The sequence below is a fragment of the Carassius auratus genome, chromosome 32 (assembly GCF_003368295.1).
Source record: "Carassius auratus strain Wakin chromosome 32, ASM336829v1, whole genome shotgun sequence".
NCBI lineage: Eukaryota > Metazoa > Chordata > Actinopteri > Cypriniformes > Cyprinidae > Carassius > Carassius auratus.
Window position 1 is genome coordinate 20587032 of NC_039274.1, and position 21763 is coordinate 20608794.

General features: G+C 37.8%; 1 protein-coding gene across 10 annotated transcripts in view; it reads right to left on the reverse strand.

Annotated features, from left to right (window-relative positions):
- The window catches only part of LOC113051797 (neogenin-like), a 136572-nt gene extending 119011 nt beyond the window's left edge, over positions 1–17561 (reverse strand). For 8 of the 10 annotated variants that reach the window (XM_026215882.1, XM_026215881.1, XM_026215879.1 and 5 more), the window contains exon 1: positions 17126–17560. In XM_026215882.1, the coding sequence (XP_026071667.1) occupies positions 17126–17198 (73 nt within the window). In that variant the 5' untranslated portion in view covers positions 17199–17560. Of the gene's footprint in view, positions 1–17125 lie in introns of all 10 variants that reach the window. The other 2 variants (XM_026215884.1, XM_026215883.1) reach the window with 2 other exon arrangements.
- Between the last annotated feature and the right edge of the window lie 4202 nt (positions 17562–21763).

A 21763-nucleotide genomic window follows, 5' to 3' on the forward strand; every position in this document is an offset into this window, starting at 1 on the left:
TACCACATTTAAGGACCTGTGTACACCCTGTATCAATTTCCACACAGTCATCGTTAGAGATGAACTCTTGGATTGTGAGCTCACCACAGTTGGAAATCTTGTGGTTTCTTTCCATTTTTTTTTTTATCATATGAGCATAACATCCACATTTTTAGCACATTTCTGACTCTCAGTGTGGGAGGTGTCAGTCTAAATAAAACCAAACTGAAAATGTGAAAATATCCAAGACCACACAGGGTACGTTTAATTAAAGAGAATAAAGATTGTAATTTACCCTTGCAATGCCTTTAAAAACCAGCCGTGCTTGCTAAAATCTGCTGGAAAAGTCAAACTGCTGCCAAGCCACTGACCAACACCAACACACAATAAGAAATAGAAGTCAACTCAAAATAAGGCTCATTTGACTCCCCTTTGAACATTTCTATGCTGTGTGAATGAGAGTTTACATGACTGAGCTCCCTCTTTAAACAACTGGAATATTTGGGCCCTTTTCTTTATCTAGGCAGTAACCAGACAAAATGGGTCTCAGTCTAACAAAAATTAGGCAGAAATCACAACCCAAGCAGAACACTGCAGTGGCTGAAAGATGTCACTTTTCCATTTCTATCTCGAGTAATTTGTGATCTGGATCAGATTTTTGATTTTTGGGAACTAATACAATAATGTCTGCCTTGTCTTTTATGACACCATCTCATAAGATGATAATTTTTGACAGCAGAAAAGATTTAGACGTCTGATTTCCAGCTTATGAAAGACATTCTCGTCTGTGGTGCAGCTATAATATTTGCTTTAACAGCAGTTGTACAAAAGCAATTAGCATATTTCAATGGGCAAATGACATTGCTTTGAATGGTGCTCCACATGCATACTTCTCTAAACATGATTGGTGTGATTTCTTTGAGTAGCTTTTGAGGTTTTCAAGCGTTTTTAGACGCAATATGTGAATGGCCCCTTATTCATTCATTAATTATTTTTTGCTTGCATACATCTTCATATATGCCGTGGAGAATCACAGAAAGTGACCAAATTAGGTTTTATTGTGAATTTTTAATCGAATAATTGTTTTGGTTGCAACATATACCTGAATTGGCAGAAAAATATTTATAATATATAAAACTGCTTTTTTTTTTTTTTTTTTTGAAATAATAATATAAGAATACGGCAATCTTAACAAATATATTTTTGACTTCAGAAAATAAATTATAATTTAATAAATTATAAATTGCATTTATTTATTTAAAGTATTGTCAAATAAATTGACAGTTTAAATAAAATGAGCTGATTTAGCCATTGACCTTAATAAGCAACACCTAGAAACCAACCATGAACACATAAAAGTGACTTAAACTAAAATTAAATTGGAAACATAAAAATGAGAGCCAATTCAAAATGTAAAATGAAATGAAACTGAATATGAAACTAAAATAACACTGAGGTGAAGTGTTCACAGACACAACCACAACCCTAAAACCATGCAATGTCAAAAGGACAGAAAGACCTTCTGCATTCCCAATAGTAATAATGAATTACCAATCTTGGTGGCGAAAGAAAATGATTCCAGAGCCATTTCAGCACAATCTCAATGTCAAACATGAATAACTCCTCCCATCTCCTTCTCAGCAGCCTCTTCTACATATTCATGACTTCCAGGAATCAATGAGATGCCAGAAAGACTGATGGACAGAAGCAATCGCCTTCAGGACAACAAACACCCTGGAAGCCCTAGAAATCATTTCAAGCCTTCTCATGAGGGAAAAGTAATGGAGAGATTTAAAATGATAGAAATGAAAGAAAATGAAATCCACAAAGCTCAGATAAGTGCTTCGCTGCAGCCAATATTGAAAAACTAGAAGTTAAATTAGACACACAGTGAGTGGCTGAATTATCAAATGGAATAAAATGGTCTGTAGACTGAATTTCCATCGGCTTACTCACATTACTGTTTTTGTAAGCTCCTAAAGGAATGTAACCCAGGCAGGAAAACACCTGTTTGGGCAAAGATCTTTAAAGCGTGAGAATGAAGAGACGTGATTTTGACCACATCCAGACACAGGAGCACTTTCTCTAACCATTACAGTTAATGGATGTGGTCTGATGGACATCCGAACACTGGTCTAACAAAATGATTCAGGTTCTGCTACTGCCTGAACTGGGGAAGAGTGGACATATCTTCTTCAGAAGCCCAACTATGCCAGATCAATCCAGACATCTCAGTACAGCATGATATTACTGACTAGCTCCCCAATGGATCAGTAAACCTTTCAGCATATAACACATCTCACAGCTCCCTTTTCAGTGGCAGCAGAGCTTCTCAAGGGTTTATGTGTAATGCTAGCATGTGATAAAATGAGGTGAATGTGTTATTAGATTGAGAAGGCTATTCTTCACTACTGAACAATCTAGCTACAACCAGGGTTTTTCATTTATGGCCATTAGCTGGTCCAAGCCAGTCTAGATGGTTGATCAGCAGAACTACCCTGAAAGTCCTAGTTTCAGCTTGGTAGATGATCGTCAGCAGCATTTGTGTCATAATGGTGATTACTGTAAAAATTCATTTCCACTTGGCCGCTCTTTTTCAGAAACGTTTGTTACAGTGAGGCACTTTTAAGTCACTTATTTACATAGCACTTTATACAATACTTAGTGTTTCAAAGCAGCTCCACAACAGGGAAATAAGAGTGTTAATGTTATAAAAGTCATGAATTAATTAATTAAATTAAATAAGCAATGCCATCATTCAGTTTAGTTTAATGTTGTTTCAAATATAATGATGAACATAGTTATATGATTAACTAAATATGATTTTAATGTGGGAAAAAAAAAACTACTTACTACACTGTGAAATTAAAGTGATTTTAACGGTAAAAGACTGTAAAAATGCTATGGGAAAATTGGTTAACAGTAAGTTCCCTCACTAGATATGCTGAAAAACTGTATATGGACATTTCATGTAAATTTAAGATAAAAGTTTTTTGGTTTTTTTTAAAGTGTAAACTGTGTAAAGTTATATTTACATATTTACATTTACTACTATATTGCCATAATATAGCAACATCATAAACCCTACAAGGCTGTTTGTTTGTTTGTTTATGAAGTTTTTTATGCCATGTTAGCATTATGGCTATTTACATGGCAAAAAAGTTCAGTATCATCCATAAAATTTACATTATATAAACCATCTCAACTTAACATAAGATACAAAATCTAAAATACATTCAGGTGATATTAGGGGTGCTCCAATCACGATCGGCCGATCGTTAATGCGCATCTCGTCAGTAAAGCCGGTAGAGCTGAAGATCTTTGCCCGAACCCGATGGGTTCGGTCGGGTTCGGGCTTAATTTCTATCATCTTACGCGGGCTCGGGCCGGGCTCGGGCTTGCGCTCCGGTTTGCGAGGTAAACGAGCGGTCATGTGATGTGTTTCGATTAGCGCGAGAAAGATGCGAAAATGAATGCTGAGCAGGTGTAACGGAGGCTTGCCTCTGGTGATTACGTTTTGGTTGAACCAGCAACTAAAGCAAACTCTGAGGTGTGGAAAAGTTTTGACCGTGTTTATAATGAGAATAATGAGTGAATAACGACGCACCATCAGTGAGCGCAGGAACGCGCTGAAGACATCTACAGTGGATTCAATCATGTTCCTCCACAAAAACATGTAGACCTAGCCTAATCTCTGTGAGTAAAGGTTTTTCAAATGATAACTAAATATTCATTGAGTCTTAAATGCATAATGTTGACAGAGTATTTACGCTAATGTTGGCATTATTCTTTTATTAAATAAAGCAAATCCGGCGGAGCCTTTATCTTAATTTCGTTATTGCCAAATACCCATCTTAATTTAAAATTTATCTTAATTAAATTTTTTTTAAATGACTCGTTTTTATTGGTGCGTTGGTCTATTTATAGGTTAAATGAGCCTATGTCTAGAATGCTGAGATGTTACGATGTGACACAGGACTTATTTTATTTCTTTATTAACTTCCAAGTGGTCTAGTCTATGTTAGTTATGAGTAAATTATGTTAAAACATGAATAAATTGCTCATTGTTGACAAAAGGCAAAAGAGCTTTGTGCGTGCGCACATTTGAATAATGTCGGGCTGTAAACGGGTTCGGGCTTTAAAAACGCTGTCAATCAAAATGTACTTGTCGGGCTCGGGTCCTGTCGGGCCTAACTTTTAAGGCCCGATTACAGCTCTAAAAGCCAGTTCTCTAATCAGCGGTAAATTCCCTCAGGTGTGTGATTTCACATAGAGCAGCTTTTGCTACACAGAGTAGGGCTGGGCGATATGGAGCAAAAAATATATCTCGATATATTTTGCTATATCTCGATATACAATATATATCTTGATATCTTTATAGGAAAAATAACCCCCCAAAAACTACTGCAAAAACAAATATGCCAAATATTAAATGTTTAGGGCCCTATGAAACGTTTTATTTTTTTTCTTCACCATATGTTTTATTGTTACCTAATTCTGTGTTTTAGCATGTGTAATTATTTAAATGCATAAAAAAAACAATCTCTTAAAATCTTAAAATAGCCTTATGTGAAATGTTTTTTTCCCTTCAGAAATTCTGTGTATTTACATTTTTCTGGTTATCAAACGAAGGCATAAAACATTCATGTAATTTATCTTTTCATTATTTAAAATTAAGCAAACTTCATTTTTTTTTTGGTAAACAAAGGGGATTTACTATTAAAAATAAAACATGGAAGAAATGTTGTGTGATTATTCCTTTAAAAATTATGTTCGTTTCATTTTAATAGTAGTAGTAGTGGGCTACGTACATTCTGCTGAAAAATAGTAATAGATTTCTAGCAAATACTTTTATTTTACAGTTCTGTGTATGTGATACTGCAGTCTATGATGTGATATGAGCTAGTTTTACTCAAATCAAACTGTCAGATGCTCATGAAGTGACTCTCAGTGCAGTTCTGGAGATGTTCTCATATTTATTTAGTTAGAGGAAAGACGCTGAAATCAGCGCAAGTGTCACGCACGCTTCCGTATGTTTAATGAATGAAGATGCGCTTCTGCGCCATTCATTAACACAGACACGCAGAACATGCAGGATTCATATTTAAATAGACTTTTCCGGGTTAATATTTGCAGATATTAGTCCATATCGCGATTTGATGTAAGTGCATGACCTACTTTTAATTCATTCAAAATTTGACAAATTCCGTGACATTCCGCGTTAAACTGTAAATTCCGTTTTTATGACTGGATTCCGCGATTCCGTCCACGTTTTCTGCATCGCGGAAATCAAAGGGCCCTAAAGTAGACATCTGCCTGCTGTTCGCCCAATGCCTTAAAACCGAAGTATCTCAATATTAATGGAACCAGTTGTCCTTTTTTTTTTTTTTGACTAGTTCTCTACACGCGAGGGGAGGGGGGACAAAAGCGAAGAGGCGGGGGGCGAGCGAGCGGGGGCGAGCAGAGCAAAGTGGCGGAATCAGAATTACATATAAACAATATATCGATATATACGATGTGGCAAAATCCATATCGTGTTTAAAAAATATCTTGATATATTTTAAATATCGAGATATCGCCCACCCCTAACACAGAGCAATTGTTAACTGAGAAGATGCGCAAATAAACGCTGAAAATGAACGCAATAGAAGCAATCAAAACCAACAAGTGAGCAATAATATGCAAGTGCTATATTAGTGTATTATTATAGTTATATTTCAATTTAAGAAAGAAATGTACAGCATTTTGTCCAAGCAATAATAAAAGAACACATTTAATTCATAATTTGTCTTAAACTGAATTGTGAAATCAAAATCATGAATAGAATCGTGAGTTGAGTGAATCGTTACATCCCTAATGTTAACATAAACTAACGATGAAAATTAGTTCTCAGTTAATGTTAATTTAAACATTTACTAATATGTTATCAAAATCAAAAGTTGCATCTGCTAATATAAATAATGGACCTGAGCTAACATGAACTAACAATGAACAGTCATAATTTCATTAACTAACATTAACAAAGATCAATAAATACTGTAACTAATACACTGATTAACAACTCATTGTTAGTTGATGTTAATGTGACCTTATTGTTAAGTATTACCTTTTTATAATAAGCTTGTATTGTAAATAATCCAGCGTAACCTCAATTTTTGTTTTTTTAAAGAAAGCATATGTATTTTTGTGGTAATTAGCATTATGCCACAAAACTTAAACTAAACTTGTATTGAACCCAGAATATTCCTTTAAGCTATAGATCTGATAGACCATCTCAGACTTGCAACAATCCAGCAATCATTTTCCAAATACCAGCCTGACCCTCTTAAACTAGAATGACCTCAATTTTCCTCCAGGATTCGGAGTTCTGAATCAGACCACTGTGAGGCATGCTTTAATTTTTCTTCATTGATTCATCACTTTCTTCATTTACTGTGGCAGTGGGAGTAAGCCTGGCCAGTTTCTTACATCATACACTTGGCATGCATGTCTCGCAGCTTTCCTCTTCAACTCTAAACTAGCCATAAATCTCATAAAACTCATGCATCCTCTAAAGCATTGTCCAATGTGACCTCAACAAAAGAGAGCAGCATTTCTATTAAAATGTCATCTCGTGGCAGTTGGCTTTGTAACCCAACAAAGCAGACACCTCCTAATGCACTTGGCTAAACCAACAATAGGAGTTAGTCAGAGTGGGATATGATGTATAAGCTCAGCCTGAACCAAACCAGGATAGTCAATGATGGGAACCACAATTGAGTAATGTGGGGGGCTGGGATGGGGAATTTGTGCCCTGCAGGACTCAGATGGGGAATAAACTAGCATCCATTTTTAATGGAAGTTGGCTGTGAGGGGAAATGGATCAAATGTGACATTCGGTGGAAATGGTACCTAAAAAACATGAATTATTTGTTGTTCATCAAGCTTTGTCCTTTTTGTCCTCCTTAAATGTCGTCTACGATCTAATTTCAAAAACTGCTCATTTGGTAGCACCGCAGAGACAGCACCATATGGAAAGGTAGAGGCACTGAAGAATTAGCATTTCCCAGCATGCAATACATTTGTAAGAAACACACAGTGTCACAAGCAGAATAATTCAATCACACATTATGGTAAATACCCATAAAACATATGGCTGATTAATGGAGTCCTGGAGACAATTATGGTCTTGAACCCCGTAGAGTGAATGACATGGGCTAAAGGAGCAATGCTGCAACCACAGCACATTTAATTCAATATAACAAACTAAGGTGTGGTAGATGTGACAGCACATGATGAAGTGATACACAACAGAGAAGGAGGTAGGGAGGGGGTTAATATTGATTGTACCACCTCCAGCCTGAGATCAGCACAAGCTAGCTGGAGACGTCAGTAAAAATAGTGTTTGCACACCCAGCGGCAAGCAGTTTACAGCATGTGTCCCCTGGGATGAGAGCAGACACAAATGAGCCTCAAATGAGACTCCGTTGGTCACGCCACATATAACACCTCACCTCCATCCCCCATGCCTTCACATAACAACATATCAAGGGCTGATTGAAATTCAAATAGGAGCAGTGCACAACAGGATAGCCGTAGCGAGGCATTGCAGAGGTTCTCAGGGGCCCAATACAGCACAGCTCCATAACCACTTAACTACTATCCAATTTTCCACTGAGATTCTCGAGTGATGTTTGGCGATATTTAATTTCATGGGTGATCAATGCTCTGTATAACATTTCTGGTGAAGAAATCCAATCTGCAAGTGGAGAACATAATTTTTTTTGTATTTGCCATTCACCAGAAACATACAACTTTAATGGTCTCATTTACTTGTTCATTAGAGGAAAAAACTCGCCAGTTGAAAATGGACGACAAAGCTTGAAATTATATTAGGAAAGGTTTACCTTGAGTAATTCAGTTACTAGGTTTCAATAACAATATGAATGAGTTCCAGAGCTCGTCAAGGAACCAGAATCAATTTGTGCACAACAAAGCATAAGAAATGCTCGAAGGTTTATATTAGGTAAATCTCATTCTGAAGATCACTGATCCCAGTACACTTAAAATAAAACAAGGCTGTTTGTTCTCTAAAGGGTAAACTGGACATCAGTCAAAAACAGAATCTTGAAACTTCGAGCTGCGTCTTGTTTTTGTTGCTGCTTTTCTGAGCAACTGGACTTATGCTTGTCGGGCAAAAAGACAGAACAAAATATCTTCACAGAAAACTTGTGTCTTGGTCAAATAGGAAACCAATCAGTAACGCTCTAGCATCTATTGATACACCGAAATTAACTTTTTACTGAAACCGAAGTATTAATTTGGCCGAAAACCAAACTTAAACTTAATACCTAAGAAACAATCACAGTACAGTTCCTCAGGAACTTTCTATAAATGCTTTAGGTTCTCCAAAGCTATTTTTGTCTGCTGTTTCGGCCAAATATTTTTGGCTGTTGCGTCACTACTAGCAACTATTCAGTACAACTAGGTCAAATTGCATAATAATGCAAAAACAACTATTTAGAGCACCTTAGCAACTATATTACTAATGAAAAGCACTTTTAAACAGCCAAAACTCAAAAACATCAAAGCTACTCTAAATAAAAATTCAGTTTTTTCTCAGAGAAGACTTTAATTATTTGTGACACTGGCTGCCTGAAATCAGCATGCTGTGTTTTTTTCTGTGGGTTTTGTTGTTGATTTCACAACAAAATTATCTTCATAAGCACTACAGCTCATACTGCTTACACAAGGAGCTGGACACGGTTTACTGGCTGCAGATAGATGTGAGGCCCAGACTTCCTAATGGCTTCCTGTATTTCACAGAACAGTTTCCTCTCAGGAAATTTTATCAATACAAGCCGCTTCAGCACTGATCCAAAACCACAATATACAAGTCACCCACTTTAATTAAAAAGTGACTGAATGCACTGAAAATGTGCTTCCACTAAGAGCATTAAATGAATCGGGTTGGGTTAACTGAGTGTGAAAAACTTCATTTAATCACACATAAAACTGAAAAGACAAATCTTTTTCATATCGCTACATAGCGATCTAATAAAAATAAAAAAGTGAAAGTCGACATCATAAAGCAGAATGGAACTTTTGCCCAACTGGAGAATATTACACACTCTTTAAATAAATGGGGCACAGTAGAATATGTCTGGAGCCTGTGGGCTCAATGCAGGCAGGCACAAGCAAGTGGTCCAACCCTCATTAGAAATTAATTACCATTGTAGTCAGCGTGGGGGAGCTGTACAGTAACTATGTATCTAAGGCTTTACCCAGGGGGAGCAATTGAACCCCTGACCCCCCTCTTTTCGGCAAGCAATGTGCAACATCACCATGACCGTGAATTACTGGCCCAGCCATGCTGCAAATACATGCAGCGGCAGTAAGACTCTGAAGTAGGCTGGTGTGGTTGGGTCGGACTGGTTCACCGTTTAGTGAAAACGTTTATTATCTTTTGGGAATTCCTCAGTGAAACCATCTTACTAGCTCAACATGTATAGTAAAAAAAACCCTGAGCATCTATTTTGCCCCAAAAAGATGTAAAGGGTAATGACTGCGATTATCATCTGATTGCAACTGCTAATTATCCAATAATCAAATTATTGTGTACATGATTCTGCATAATCCGAAGAAGTGGGGCAATTGTGTAAGTGTCTAGAGGTGAGAAATGACAAATGTAGAATTTTGTATAATTACCATACGTAAAAAAGATCACTCAATAGTAGCTTCCTGTAATTGCTTTTTGATGAGCATAATGGGCCCGAAACCACTACTGAAAATCACGGGCAAAAACCATCTCTTCCAAAATTGCCCAATTAACGATATTAAACCTTAGGGACAACAGGGACAACAGAAACAAGAAAAATATTATTTGTTTACCTTTGATAAGAAAAATCACAGGAGGTTTTCCCTGTGCTTCAGAAAAAAAGCCTTCCTTACAATAGTCAAATATTAAATCCTGATCGTCTCCCAGCAAATTTGCCTAATTTTCATTCACCTAAGTGAAAAGGGACACATTTGCATGGTTTGCTTATTTCGAGGTCCACGTGCAATTTGCATAAAGAATACTGCAGAATGAATTTAAATGGTTAAATGTGTTAAACTGCTCAGAGTACTAGACTCTTAATTAGGGATGCTCTGATCAGGATTTTTGCGGCTGATACGGAGTACCGATTTCTTGTCATGATGGTCAGCCGAAAGCGATGCCGATTCTGATGCTTCAAGCTTTATAGACGTATTATCGAGCGCACACACCTGTCCCGAAGTTATCTTCCGGTCTGTGTTTATCAGTCTGGCTATGGCACCGGCTACAAAAAGTTAAGGTGATGACTAGACGGAAGTTGGGCTTAGGTGGTTGTGCTGAGGGATAGGTTTCCCATATATTTATTTGTGGCGCTCGCCACAATATCAAAAACTTACCAATTCTCCAAAAGGCTTTGTTGAATAAACATGGGCACGTACCGCATGTTTAAAAATCAAAATGAGGCGTGGGTGTTCTTTAGAAAATTTTCGATGTCATTTTCATTTCATCTTTCATGTTGTTTGCCTGATGTGTGTGTGTGTGTGTGTGGTTTTGTTAACATAATTAGGAAGTTGCAGTGACAGAAATGGTGACATTCCAGATAAAGTTTGAAAGAAGTTATGCATTTGTTATTAGCATAGGCTAATATGGCCAAAGATAGTTAATTTAAAAGCATCCCATGATCAGCATGTTATGTTACTGTAATCCCTTATGGCTTAGACAAGGTTTTGTTTCGTCCTCCATGCTGTGCCAAATCACAAAAGACAATTTTTAGCCAAGCAGCAGAGAGCCGCTTCAGAAACATGCCGCGGCCGCACGATTAACAATCAACTCCAGTTCCCATGGAGACATAACACGCCGCAGATGTGTGCAGTGAGGTGCAGATCAGCTCTAACATCACTTAAAAATTAATAAGTGGTGGAGCATTGCGTTAGCAGTGCAAAAGGTTGTGGGTTCGATTCATAGGGAACAAACATACTGATTAAAAAATGTATAGCCTGAATGCACTGTAAGTTGCTTTGGATAAAAGGGTCTCATAAATGTATATATTGAATTTAAATTGTGCATGTGTCACATCTCATAAATGTATATGTAGAATTAAATTCTCCATGTGTGTGTCACATATCATCATGCAAAACATACATGACAAAAAGCTAATTGTTTCTCTAAACGTCATAGCATTTTCACACTGGCAATGACGTGACCGTGGCTCAAAATCATTTATGTCCCACACATCATGTACGTGGTCAGGCTTAGACGTCTTCAAAATGCGATTGGTTCACGAGATTTACCAAACATTGAGTACCGATCAAGTCATGAAATGTGATTATCGGCCGATATCGATCTGTGGCCAATCAATTGGAGTATCCCTACTCTTAATAGTAGCTGAAAGTGACTAGTGCACTCGGTGTGTTCAGGACTTTTCAAAAGAAAATCACTTTTGAATAATAAATGAAAAGTTGGATTGGGGGGGGGGGGTTACATCAGATAAACCTTTTGTGAAAAGACTGTTCTCTGGAAAACTGTGGGGCTTTCTGTGGATTTTTGTAGGTGCTGGTTCCACATGGGTGTACTTATTCCAAATGTAGTTGGTCAAATATGTGTTCATCAAGAATTTTCCATAAAACAGCTCATTAGGCATATAGTAACAGCTGGCCTCCCTGTAATGATTCCCGACTCCCATACGAACACACTCGGTGGGATCATGTGTCACGTGTCCAAGGGTCCAGTGCTGGAATGTCAGGCCTACTCTGCAGGTGCTTTTCTGGCTTTATCTGCTTCTCCTGGGTGTTTTCTCTCTAGCTGCTTTTATCCATCATAGGGTCAGAGGTCGATTCTTGAGGTCAGGGACCCAGAGCAGCTGGTTTCCATCATTCCCGCTGCTCCTAACCATTGGGAAGAAATTCTTCATATCTCATTTTGCAAGCACTGCAGCTGCAAGACCATCTACAAGTTATAAAATGCAATTAAGAAAAACCTAGAAACCACCCAAACGGTATTTTCACCATAACACTGTTGTAATTTAGCTGGAAAGTACTGGTAACTAATAAAAAATAAAATAAAATGGGCAGATACTGCACTGTTTAAATTTCGAGTCCTAGCATTCCATTTTCCACACTTCCTTGGTTAAGCAAAGGAAGAGGTGTTTGTTTTCAAGCAGGCAGGTATGACGAGCCCTTTCCGGACCTTTGCGATAAACCAAAAGCCAACCTCAGTATGGCACATTGAGAAGATCTTAAGCATGTCTTGAGCTGCCAAAAGCAACAAGCTGAGTTCTGGCAGACTGGCACTGATATCAAGCTCATTCACAATCCATCTTCAGTGATACATCTACAGACTACAGCTCTCTGCCACACTGAGGCCTTTTTGCAGAGCCGTGTGGGAAAGGCTCCCACAGTGCCCGTCTTTAGCATTCAAGCAATGTGCAACTACAACAGGGTGCTGCAATCACCTTCAATGATTTCACAGCTTTAGTCTGCCGGGACGCTTGGCACAGATATCAGTTCATGCTGTCATTACTCACATTACAACATTTACTGCTGAGAACACGGAACCTAATGATGGGAAGTACAGCACAAGTTTGCTTGTCAGCATATTCAGCAGGTGTGTGGAGACTGTAATGACTGGTCCTTTCAGATTTTCGCGATTATGTAAAATGCTACAAAACAGGACATAAAGAAAGCAGACCCCATTTTCAGGACAGCTCAACTACCAGCATAGGAACCAAGCTGCCCATGCATTGTCGGAAAGGAGAATGAAAGTTAAACATTCTAAACTAAATGGGTCAGCAATAAATGGGTTTTATTTGGAATGAGCAGTGAACAGACCAGTTTTGCACATGGAAATATGGTTTCCCACAATTGAGTGCTCATGTATTTGCTAATGCAAAACTTACCATGACAGTGTTGCTTAATGGTTACTTGGGTGTTCTGGGTCGCTTAATGTTTGATCATCAAGTGTCTTTAAGGGGGCGTTTATGTACTGTAACACCGTTTTCAACTAAAAACAAAACTTATGTGTTTGGGCCATTCACTAACCTAACAATAGCATGTTTGGGGCCTGAAAATGCAAAATTTTGCAGGTTTCAAAGGTTAAAGTCTCCATGTTAACTACAAAAATGCAAATTTGTGAAAAGGGTGATATCATACGTATGCATATTACGTATTATGTGCAGGCACGTAGTATTTCTTAACAAAGTGACATCCCCGACTACTAGCATGGCATGCATAATACAACATTTTTGGTTATTTTCTCGGATCTGTGTGAACAGGGATCATTTTGACAATATTGTTGGGTGTATGCGAAACTTTTCAAAAACACAAAAGGCAAAACTTTCCAGTTTCCAATACCAAGACTGGATTATGATATGCATCTGCAAAACAACTGATGCAGGATGCGTTACGTTTAAAGAGGTTTGTTTAAATCTGTAACCCCATGTATGAGCAAAGCAATACATTGTTGCTTGTCTTTTCTAATAAATATATACTGAGCTGCTACTCATAATTGGAGCTAATAAAATCCAGTTTACTATTAACCAAAGACTGGATTTGAAAGGTTGAACACAATCATACCAATAGGAAGTCACTGCAAATGGCTTATCAGAACCTCTAGTTGGATTTTGCTTATCTTGACCAAGTACAAGCATTCAAGTCACACATGCATGATAATCTTCTCCAGCTGCTGAGGCTGGCAAGAGACACGGCAGCAAGAATTTGCAAAGAGAGATCCACTGGGAACTGCAACCACTCAGATCCCAAATGAGGGTGTTGACCACTAAACATTCCATAGGCATGACCATTTCACTGGAATTCCAACAACAAAAAGCTGTATACTACCTCATGCATTTGCATAGACTGGTCATTTTCTCAAATGGTAAACTAAATTAGTGCTCTCAGTAACATAATTATACACTACTGATGGTAATAGTGCAGAATTTAGCAGAGTTGGCTTAGATCTTTAGAAATAGCTCCAATAATCTCATACGGCGAAATCTTACTATTTCAATAAATGGTCTCAAATTTTCGCAAGCAGTTCTAACCATTCATACCTCCATTTAGAGACCACAAAAAAAAGAAATGCTTGTGAACAGTTTGACATTAAGGCCTTCTGACACAGCCAATCTAGTAAAGGCAAGTTTGTAATGGAATACTTGAGCCTAAGTACCACTTATTATACACAGTGCAGAATATCCTGTACTATTTTGTTTTTAATAATAAGTGAAACAGCATGCAACATTGAACATTTCATACTGTAGAATGGCAAATTGTTGCCATATGATCTCACTACATGGCATGTTTAAAACCACAACTTACACTCTGTCATCAAAACTAAATGTGCCAATTTGCAATCCAATTTTAAGTCATTTTCGCATTCTGGTCTAATGACAAAACAAGAAAGAGTGATGATCTGGTTTTATCCTTCTCATTTTAGTGTAGTAACATAGTACGTCATCCATTCTTGCAAATCATTTTTGCATAACGTGTAAGATGAAATTGCAATTAGTATGCTGCCCAAATATACCAACACACCGCCATGTTGCTTAGTACAAAGACAATGAAAGGGTTTGGCTCCCTCAAAAAGAAACCCAAATTATGTGTTGACGAATATCAGGTCAAATTATAAACCAGCACTTTTTCCGCAAGTGCAATAAACAAATAAATCTATCAATCATAATTACTTTACATGCTACTATCATGCCTTCATTAGCACATTAGGCAATTAGCCAAAGACCCACTGATCTCTCAGCAGAATTAAAGTTTTCAGTGAGCAGATGGCCAAAAGTTCAAAAAAAAGTTTGCGTAATTAAAACTGGGGAATTTAACTCCTTGTGCTGTTCATGGTGTTGTGTTAGAATTTTTTTCTAACTGTTAAGTTTGTCCACACAGCTGAGATGTTTAACTGTTGTAGCTTATTCAAACTGTGTACATGAAATAGACAATGACAGACTTTATGGCTTCAATTAATGGATTTGGCCCTCCAAAAGGATGCTTTTTAGACCTTTGCTTTCTAGGCCGAATATTTCAGCTTGCCAAAAGTTTGGTGCATCACTAGGTTATAATATAATAAGTAAAGCTTTCTAATGATCCACTCAAACAATTGCATTATTTTATTTAAAATACCAAATGTTTAAAAAATAAACACCTGGTATAGAGACTGCATTAGAGAAGACCTTTGTTAGAACCACACTGTCCTTTCATTGAGGTCCTGCTGAGGTCTGTGCTATGAAATGCAATGAAGGCCTCTGTGAAGGAAGCAGATCTCTTGCAGCACTCGGAGATCGCAGTCTTGCATACAAGGTTGTGAGGGTGTTTATAGAGTTTAAGCATGATGTTTACATTGTCCGCAGGGAAGCCATCAGCACACAATTCTGTCCCAGCAGGATCATGCAGATAAGATTGAATGCAAAAAGGATGCACACAGACACCTTTATAAATAAATTTAAAAAACTCTCACATGAAGACATGCCCATTTCCTTTCCAATACAATGAAAAGTGGGAATGCCATTATCTGCAAGATGTAAGCACCTGAACTTGCAAAAAAAAAAAAAGTGCTTTTGATTCACATATGCATGCTTCAGGACCTTAAAAACCATATTTCAAATAAACACATATTTTCAGAAGTGGACCCCACAATTAGTAACTTGAAACTCTCTCCACATGTAGGTCCAATTCTCTGGAATCAATCAAAACTCCCAAAGGAACTCCCTGTTCCCCCCTTAATCTCCTGGTTTTATTACTTTCCAGACAGAGTCTGCCCATTCCACCCAGCCCCCCATTTCTCTCTTTTGTACTGATTTTTTACCAGAGCACACTGCTTTTCATGCAGCAGAGCAGCTTTCATCAGCCTCTGCACGCAAGACAGCCCAGCCGCAAACTCCACTACGGCCTGCTCTCACCAGACGTGATCCTAATAATCAAGCACACCAATCCAAACTAGTGAAACATGTTCCCAATGCTAATGGAAGTGTTAAATGATGCATCACAAAAATTAAATGTGAGCATTTTCCTATTCAATTTGAACAAATATTATGATTGAACTAACAAAAAACTTGACAGATTCAATTTCTTTGCTCTGAAGCAAAAATAACAACCACACTTTCTAAAGGCATATTTACACAGCTGAGTTATGGCTCCATGTTCTGTGCCAGAATGCAATGCAATGGCACATAAAACAGTACTAAATAAAATGTGGTAGCTCTGACCCAGCTCTGTCTCTGTATCAGAGGCGCTCCTGATGCTGCATTGGCTCTGTGCAAATGAAATGGAATATTTAAGTTTGCTACGGTCGTGTCTTGAGTATAAATTTAATTATTCACAATATCAGTTTATTCATAGCTTCCAAATTATAAAACTGATTTCAAAGTACATTTTCAGAAAATATAATCAGTGCAAATGCATTTACATCGCCAGTACACAGCATTAACAAGTTTGTATAAATGCACCTTTTTCAGATATATATGCAGCCTCTGTGCTGTCTTTTCAGTGTTAAGACACTATTATATATGTAAGCAATGGTTTTTGTCCCAGTTATGCTTTATATTTGGTTTCAAGAAGAGCCAAGTAATTCACTTTCACTCTTCAACTCAGAGCTGTACAGACACCAAAAGAAACAGGTAGATCTTCTTCCCAAAACACATATTTCTATTTTTTCTTTCAAGTGCTTAGTGAAGAAAAACTATTTCACTGATGCCGTCTGTGCAAAAAATATCATGGATTAACCACTTTTGGATTATCTCACAGAGCACTGAAGCTCTGATTTACAAATGCATGAGGTTATTGACCTATAATTAACGAGATGTAATTACTTATTTTCCATGAGGCCGGTTTGTTGACTCGTTAATTAATAATGAAATTAGGTTTATTATTCAGGTGAAAATGTGAAGGTGTCGATCTAGATCACGGACCGTTGCATTTAAAAAGCGTTATTACACATGTAGCCTATGGTGTGATTTATGAGGCTGTCTGAACACAGAGTGTCCGATGATAAAATCCTCGATTTTGTGTTAGTTGTCTAAAATATTAGTAACACATACTCATTCCTGCGCTTTCATAAATGTGCACACAGTTGCCACTTTCACATCAACAGACGGTGTGTCGAGCAAAGTAAAGTTGCTACCATCAGTCTCGGTCTTACCTTTTTCAGCATGTGAAATTGTGATCGTGATGCAGAAAAGAGAGAGGAGCAGCCGGGCTCCCCGCTCCGCCATCACTTTAAACACAAATAAAAGTAGTGTGAAAAGCCTCGAACACAATCCGTATTTAAAATCCTTCGGATCGCGCGCAGGGATCAGTTCAACAGTGTGAACACATCCGGAACGAGTAACTTCCGAAAGTTGCCGAAGGAAACATGAAGCTCGCTGAGCAGAGGCACGATCCGCCGGAGAAATGGGCTTTAAAACTTCAACAGGCGACCGAGGAAAATCAAAGCCAATCCATATTTCCGAGATTAAACCAACGCCGAGCTGGACAGGAGCGAAATGAGAGGCGTCAGTGCAGACATAATGTGTAAAGGTGAAGAGAGAGAGAGAGAGCCAGTACGGCCCATTGGAGATATTTTTACTGATCTCAGAGAGAGAAAGAGCGAGCGAGAGAGAGAGAGAGAGAGAGAGAGAGAGAGAGAGAGAGAGAGAGCAGCAGGAACTCTTGGACCCTGGGAAAACCGGAACTGGATTCAAAAAGTGATCTGGATTCATCTCACGTGGCCACCCCAAAAGACTGGGATGGCTTTGAAGTCATTTCCATGCTCTTTTGAGAAATTTAAGGCTTTAGTTTAAATTTATCAATACAGCACAAAAGGATCTACCTGATCCTTCATCTGGCAACCTGATTTTTAAACCAATGTTGTATAGCCTGTAGTTTTTAAACTACTTAAATATAAAAAGTAGCCTACTTTAAAATAATTGACTAAATAAATAATGTAGACTAATTATTTGATCAGTATCTCTGGTGAAAAAAAAAAAAAACATTAGCACATCCAATTAGTTTCAAATGTTCTTGGGTAAAAACAAACAATATATTCAATGCCACAAATTAGTATTAGTTATTTAAAGACTAAAGTTTGCTGAGACGCTGTGCCAAACATTCCCATGGGGATGTTTTGTTATGCCAACCGTCTCTACTCACACACTTGTCCTATATAACGTTTGCCAAGTGGCATACTATATCATAGGCTTCCAAATACTATATCAAAATGTAACCGGTTTCAGTGCTAGTAGCCAGCATTCTCCAAATTATTATTAGATTACATTTTATGGCAAGGATCTTCTTCTTCTTCTTCTTCTTCTTCTTCTTCTTGACATAAAATGGAAAAATCATCCAAGTCAGAAGCAATGTGACAAAAATCTGTTTCTGCAACTGAAAAATGCTACACTGTCTGCAGATCTGCTCTGGTCACATTCACTTGGAAGAGCTCCATCTACTGGCAGATTTACTCAATGAAATGTGTTTCTGTGATTGTATCAAATGATAACACCATGGTATTGAATCATGATTACTACTATGTTCATGTGCCAATGTGTTTGTTCTATTTCAAGTACATTTCTGTTAAGCGTATTATTGCATGGTCCTTTTTTTGTTGTTGTTGGTGTGGTATTTTCTTCAGACTGATTTCTCCTAATCAGTTTTCTGTTTTGTAAAGGAATGTGAGTACACCTTCGAGTGTGGACAGGATATTATGGTCAGTTCTCACATTAACCATGCACTGCTCACCTCAGTACCGTTACATCCTTTTTAATCTGCATAGGTAATTATTATTCACCATTTACCTCTAGTGTATAACACATTATTTGCTGAGATTTGCAGCAATGTACAGGATGTACACATGTGGTGCTGGCTGTTATTTTATGCTAATAGTAATATGGGATCTCTTACCACTCGCAGCTGAACACACTACTCTTGATTATTTTGACTCTTTGGGATAGCCTAAATGTGTTCCTTATCCACAAAACAGAGATCCTTGTTTTCAACAAGAGCCTCTATTTGTTCCTGTTTGGACAGACGTGAAAGATGAAAGTTGGAGTGATGGACAGAACCGAATTGTACATCTGCACGGCTACTTTCTTATTTTTCTCACTTGGCGGCTTAAGGATTAAAGCACTTGGGAGTGAAACTGTTGAGGATTACAGGGATTATTACAGGTTTTAAAAACGCTGGCAGAATTAATCTGATCACTGTAAGCACTGAACCCTATTCATTAAAAGCAGATTATTTGGTTGTGGACGGCGACATCATATGTCATATGGACACCAGTGTTTGCTGAATTGTCAGTATTGAAGTCCATAGACTCATCCTGACTGACGCAGGTTAATTTATCTTCACCCTCTGTGCCTTTTTTGTTGAAGTTTCAGCTACTCACTTCTAAGTGTTTTTTTTTTTTGTGTGTGTGACTCTTCTTCTTTCCAAAAAAAGTGTCTGTCACCATTTACTCACAATCATGTCTTTCCAACACTGTATTATGTCCAGGATCAGTTTTGAAGGATTTCCAAATGGTATTATAAAAGAGGTCTCTATGACATTTGGGGTCTTTAAAAACAGACTAATGTATATGCCATAACTTCTTTATAACTGAACTCTCCGGTAAGATATTACCCAGATTATTACGTTCGATGAGCACATTTTACAAAACATGTCACAAAAATCTTATACCAGCTTTTCCAAATCTATGACACAAATCATAAATCAGTATACAAAAATAATGTTTTTGCCATATATTTATACTACAAGGATTGTACTAAAAATGGAAATGTTTTTCCTTTGCATTTGAATAAATCAGGATGAGGGCTCCTATCATCCTCTAAAAGGTGTTTCATGGCAGAGCTTAAAGCATAAAAATTACAGCTCAGGCCGCCTGTAAATTTTTCGTTTAATGCAATGTGATTACACTAAAAAATATTACAATTCTTACTTAAAGGGTAAGTTCACCTAAAAATGAATATTAGGCTGCTTACTCACCCCCGAGACATCCTAGGTGCATATAACTTTCTTCTTTCAGACAAATCCAGTCAGAGTTATATAAAAAAATGTCTTTGATCTTTCAAGCTGTTTCTAGTTCTAGTTCTTTTATTTATAAAGCACATTTAAAACAATCACATGACTGACCAAAGTGCTGTACAAAATATTGATCATAGATAGAAATAAAAATAGGCTACATTCACACAACATCAGTTTACAAAGGCTTCAGAAAACAAGTAAGTTTTCAAAAGGGATTTAAAAACTGATAAAGATGGAGCAGCTCTAAAGGGTGCTGGCAGGCTGTTCCACAATCTAGGGCCCATCACCGCACCTCCTCTGCATTTCTGCATTTTAGAGGGAACCATAAGTATGTTTGATTACTAGACCTTAAATCTCTGGAAGGGTTGTAAGGATGCAGCAATTCTGATGAGTAACACGGAGCTAGATTGTGCAAACATTTATAGACAAATAAGATAATTTTTAAATTTATCTTAGATATAACTAGAAACCAATGAAGAGCAAAATCATATTTGCAGCCTTTTTTTTATTTGGCTGCTGCGTTTTGGACCAATTGTAAATGAGCTACTTTGCAATAGTCCAATCGAGAAGTGATAAACGAATGAACAGTTGTCCCAAGAGGTTTTTCATGCAGACAATGCTTAATTCTAGAGAGTCAGTAGTGAAAAAAGCTATAGGCAACAACTGCGGAGACGTGTTTCTCAAAAGTGAGTTGTCTAATGTAAACAAAGGCCTCCTGTAGCGAATCAAAGAATTTTGTAAGAAAAATATCCATATTCAAAACGTAACTCACTTGAATCTAGCTTGCACTCAGTGTTGTAAACGGAAGCAGTTCTGGGGAAATCACATATGAGGTCAGCTTCCCAAATCGGAGTTGCGGTCGAGACTCCAGTACCTTAAAAGGAGCAGAGTTCCCATGCCGCTGCCTCGTTCTGGTTTCTTTCTTCCCAGAAATGCATGAGGAGCTTACAGACCTAGTACCTCCTCCTTCCTCACTATCCTTGATTGTGAGGCAGCCAATGGGATAAACTGTGTCTCCACTCGGTCTGAAGGAATCGTCAGTGATTTGCGGATTGATCCAAAATGAGGTTATGAGTCATCCAAAAATATTTTTAATGATATTCGGGCCACGGCCGGTCGGGTCGTTTGAAATAAAAATGCCAATTAAACATTTGTAATTTATATAGTATTAGACACGATTTTGAAATACATAGGCCTACACTTTATTGGATGAATAACTGTCTCGCTGTCTAGTCTCTGTTTCCCTGGGTGTCCACTGGTCTCTTTGTGTCTTTGGTTTCTTCTTGGGTTCGGGTGGAGCATCTGACTTCACCTTAGGCACTTCACCGTAGGCACTCAATTCCCACTAGCCTTGTCCATTCATCAGGTAATTGCACTCCTGTTAATTGCACCAGGTGTCTCCACTTATTAGTCATTAGCCTCCCTATATTTACCCATCTTTCCCTGTTTGTCTTTATGGAGTCCTTACCTTCCATTTCATGTCGTACCCAGTCTTCTCGTCTCCCGAGTTCCTTGCTTTCCGAGTTCCTGTTCCTGTTCCCTTCCTGCTTCTTCTTTGTTTGTTTGTTTGGACTGTTTTATGGTTTTGACCCTGGCTTGTTTTGGATTACGTTTTGGATTACCCTAATAGAAACATACCTGCACTTGGATCTCTCTCTCCCTATGTCTCACTGGGTCGCGATCTTCACAGAAAGACTCCATCATCTGAGATCCAGCGGTATGTCTTTTGATGTTTCCCATTCTCCAGCCAGGATGGTGGAGCGGAGAGCTAAATATTTAAAGT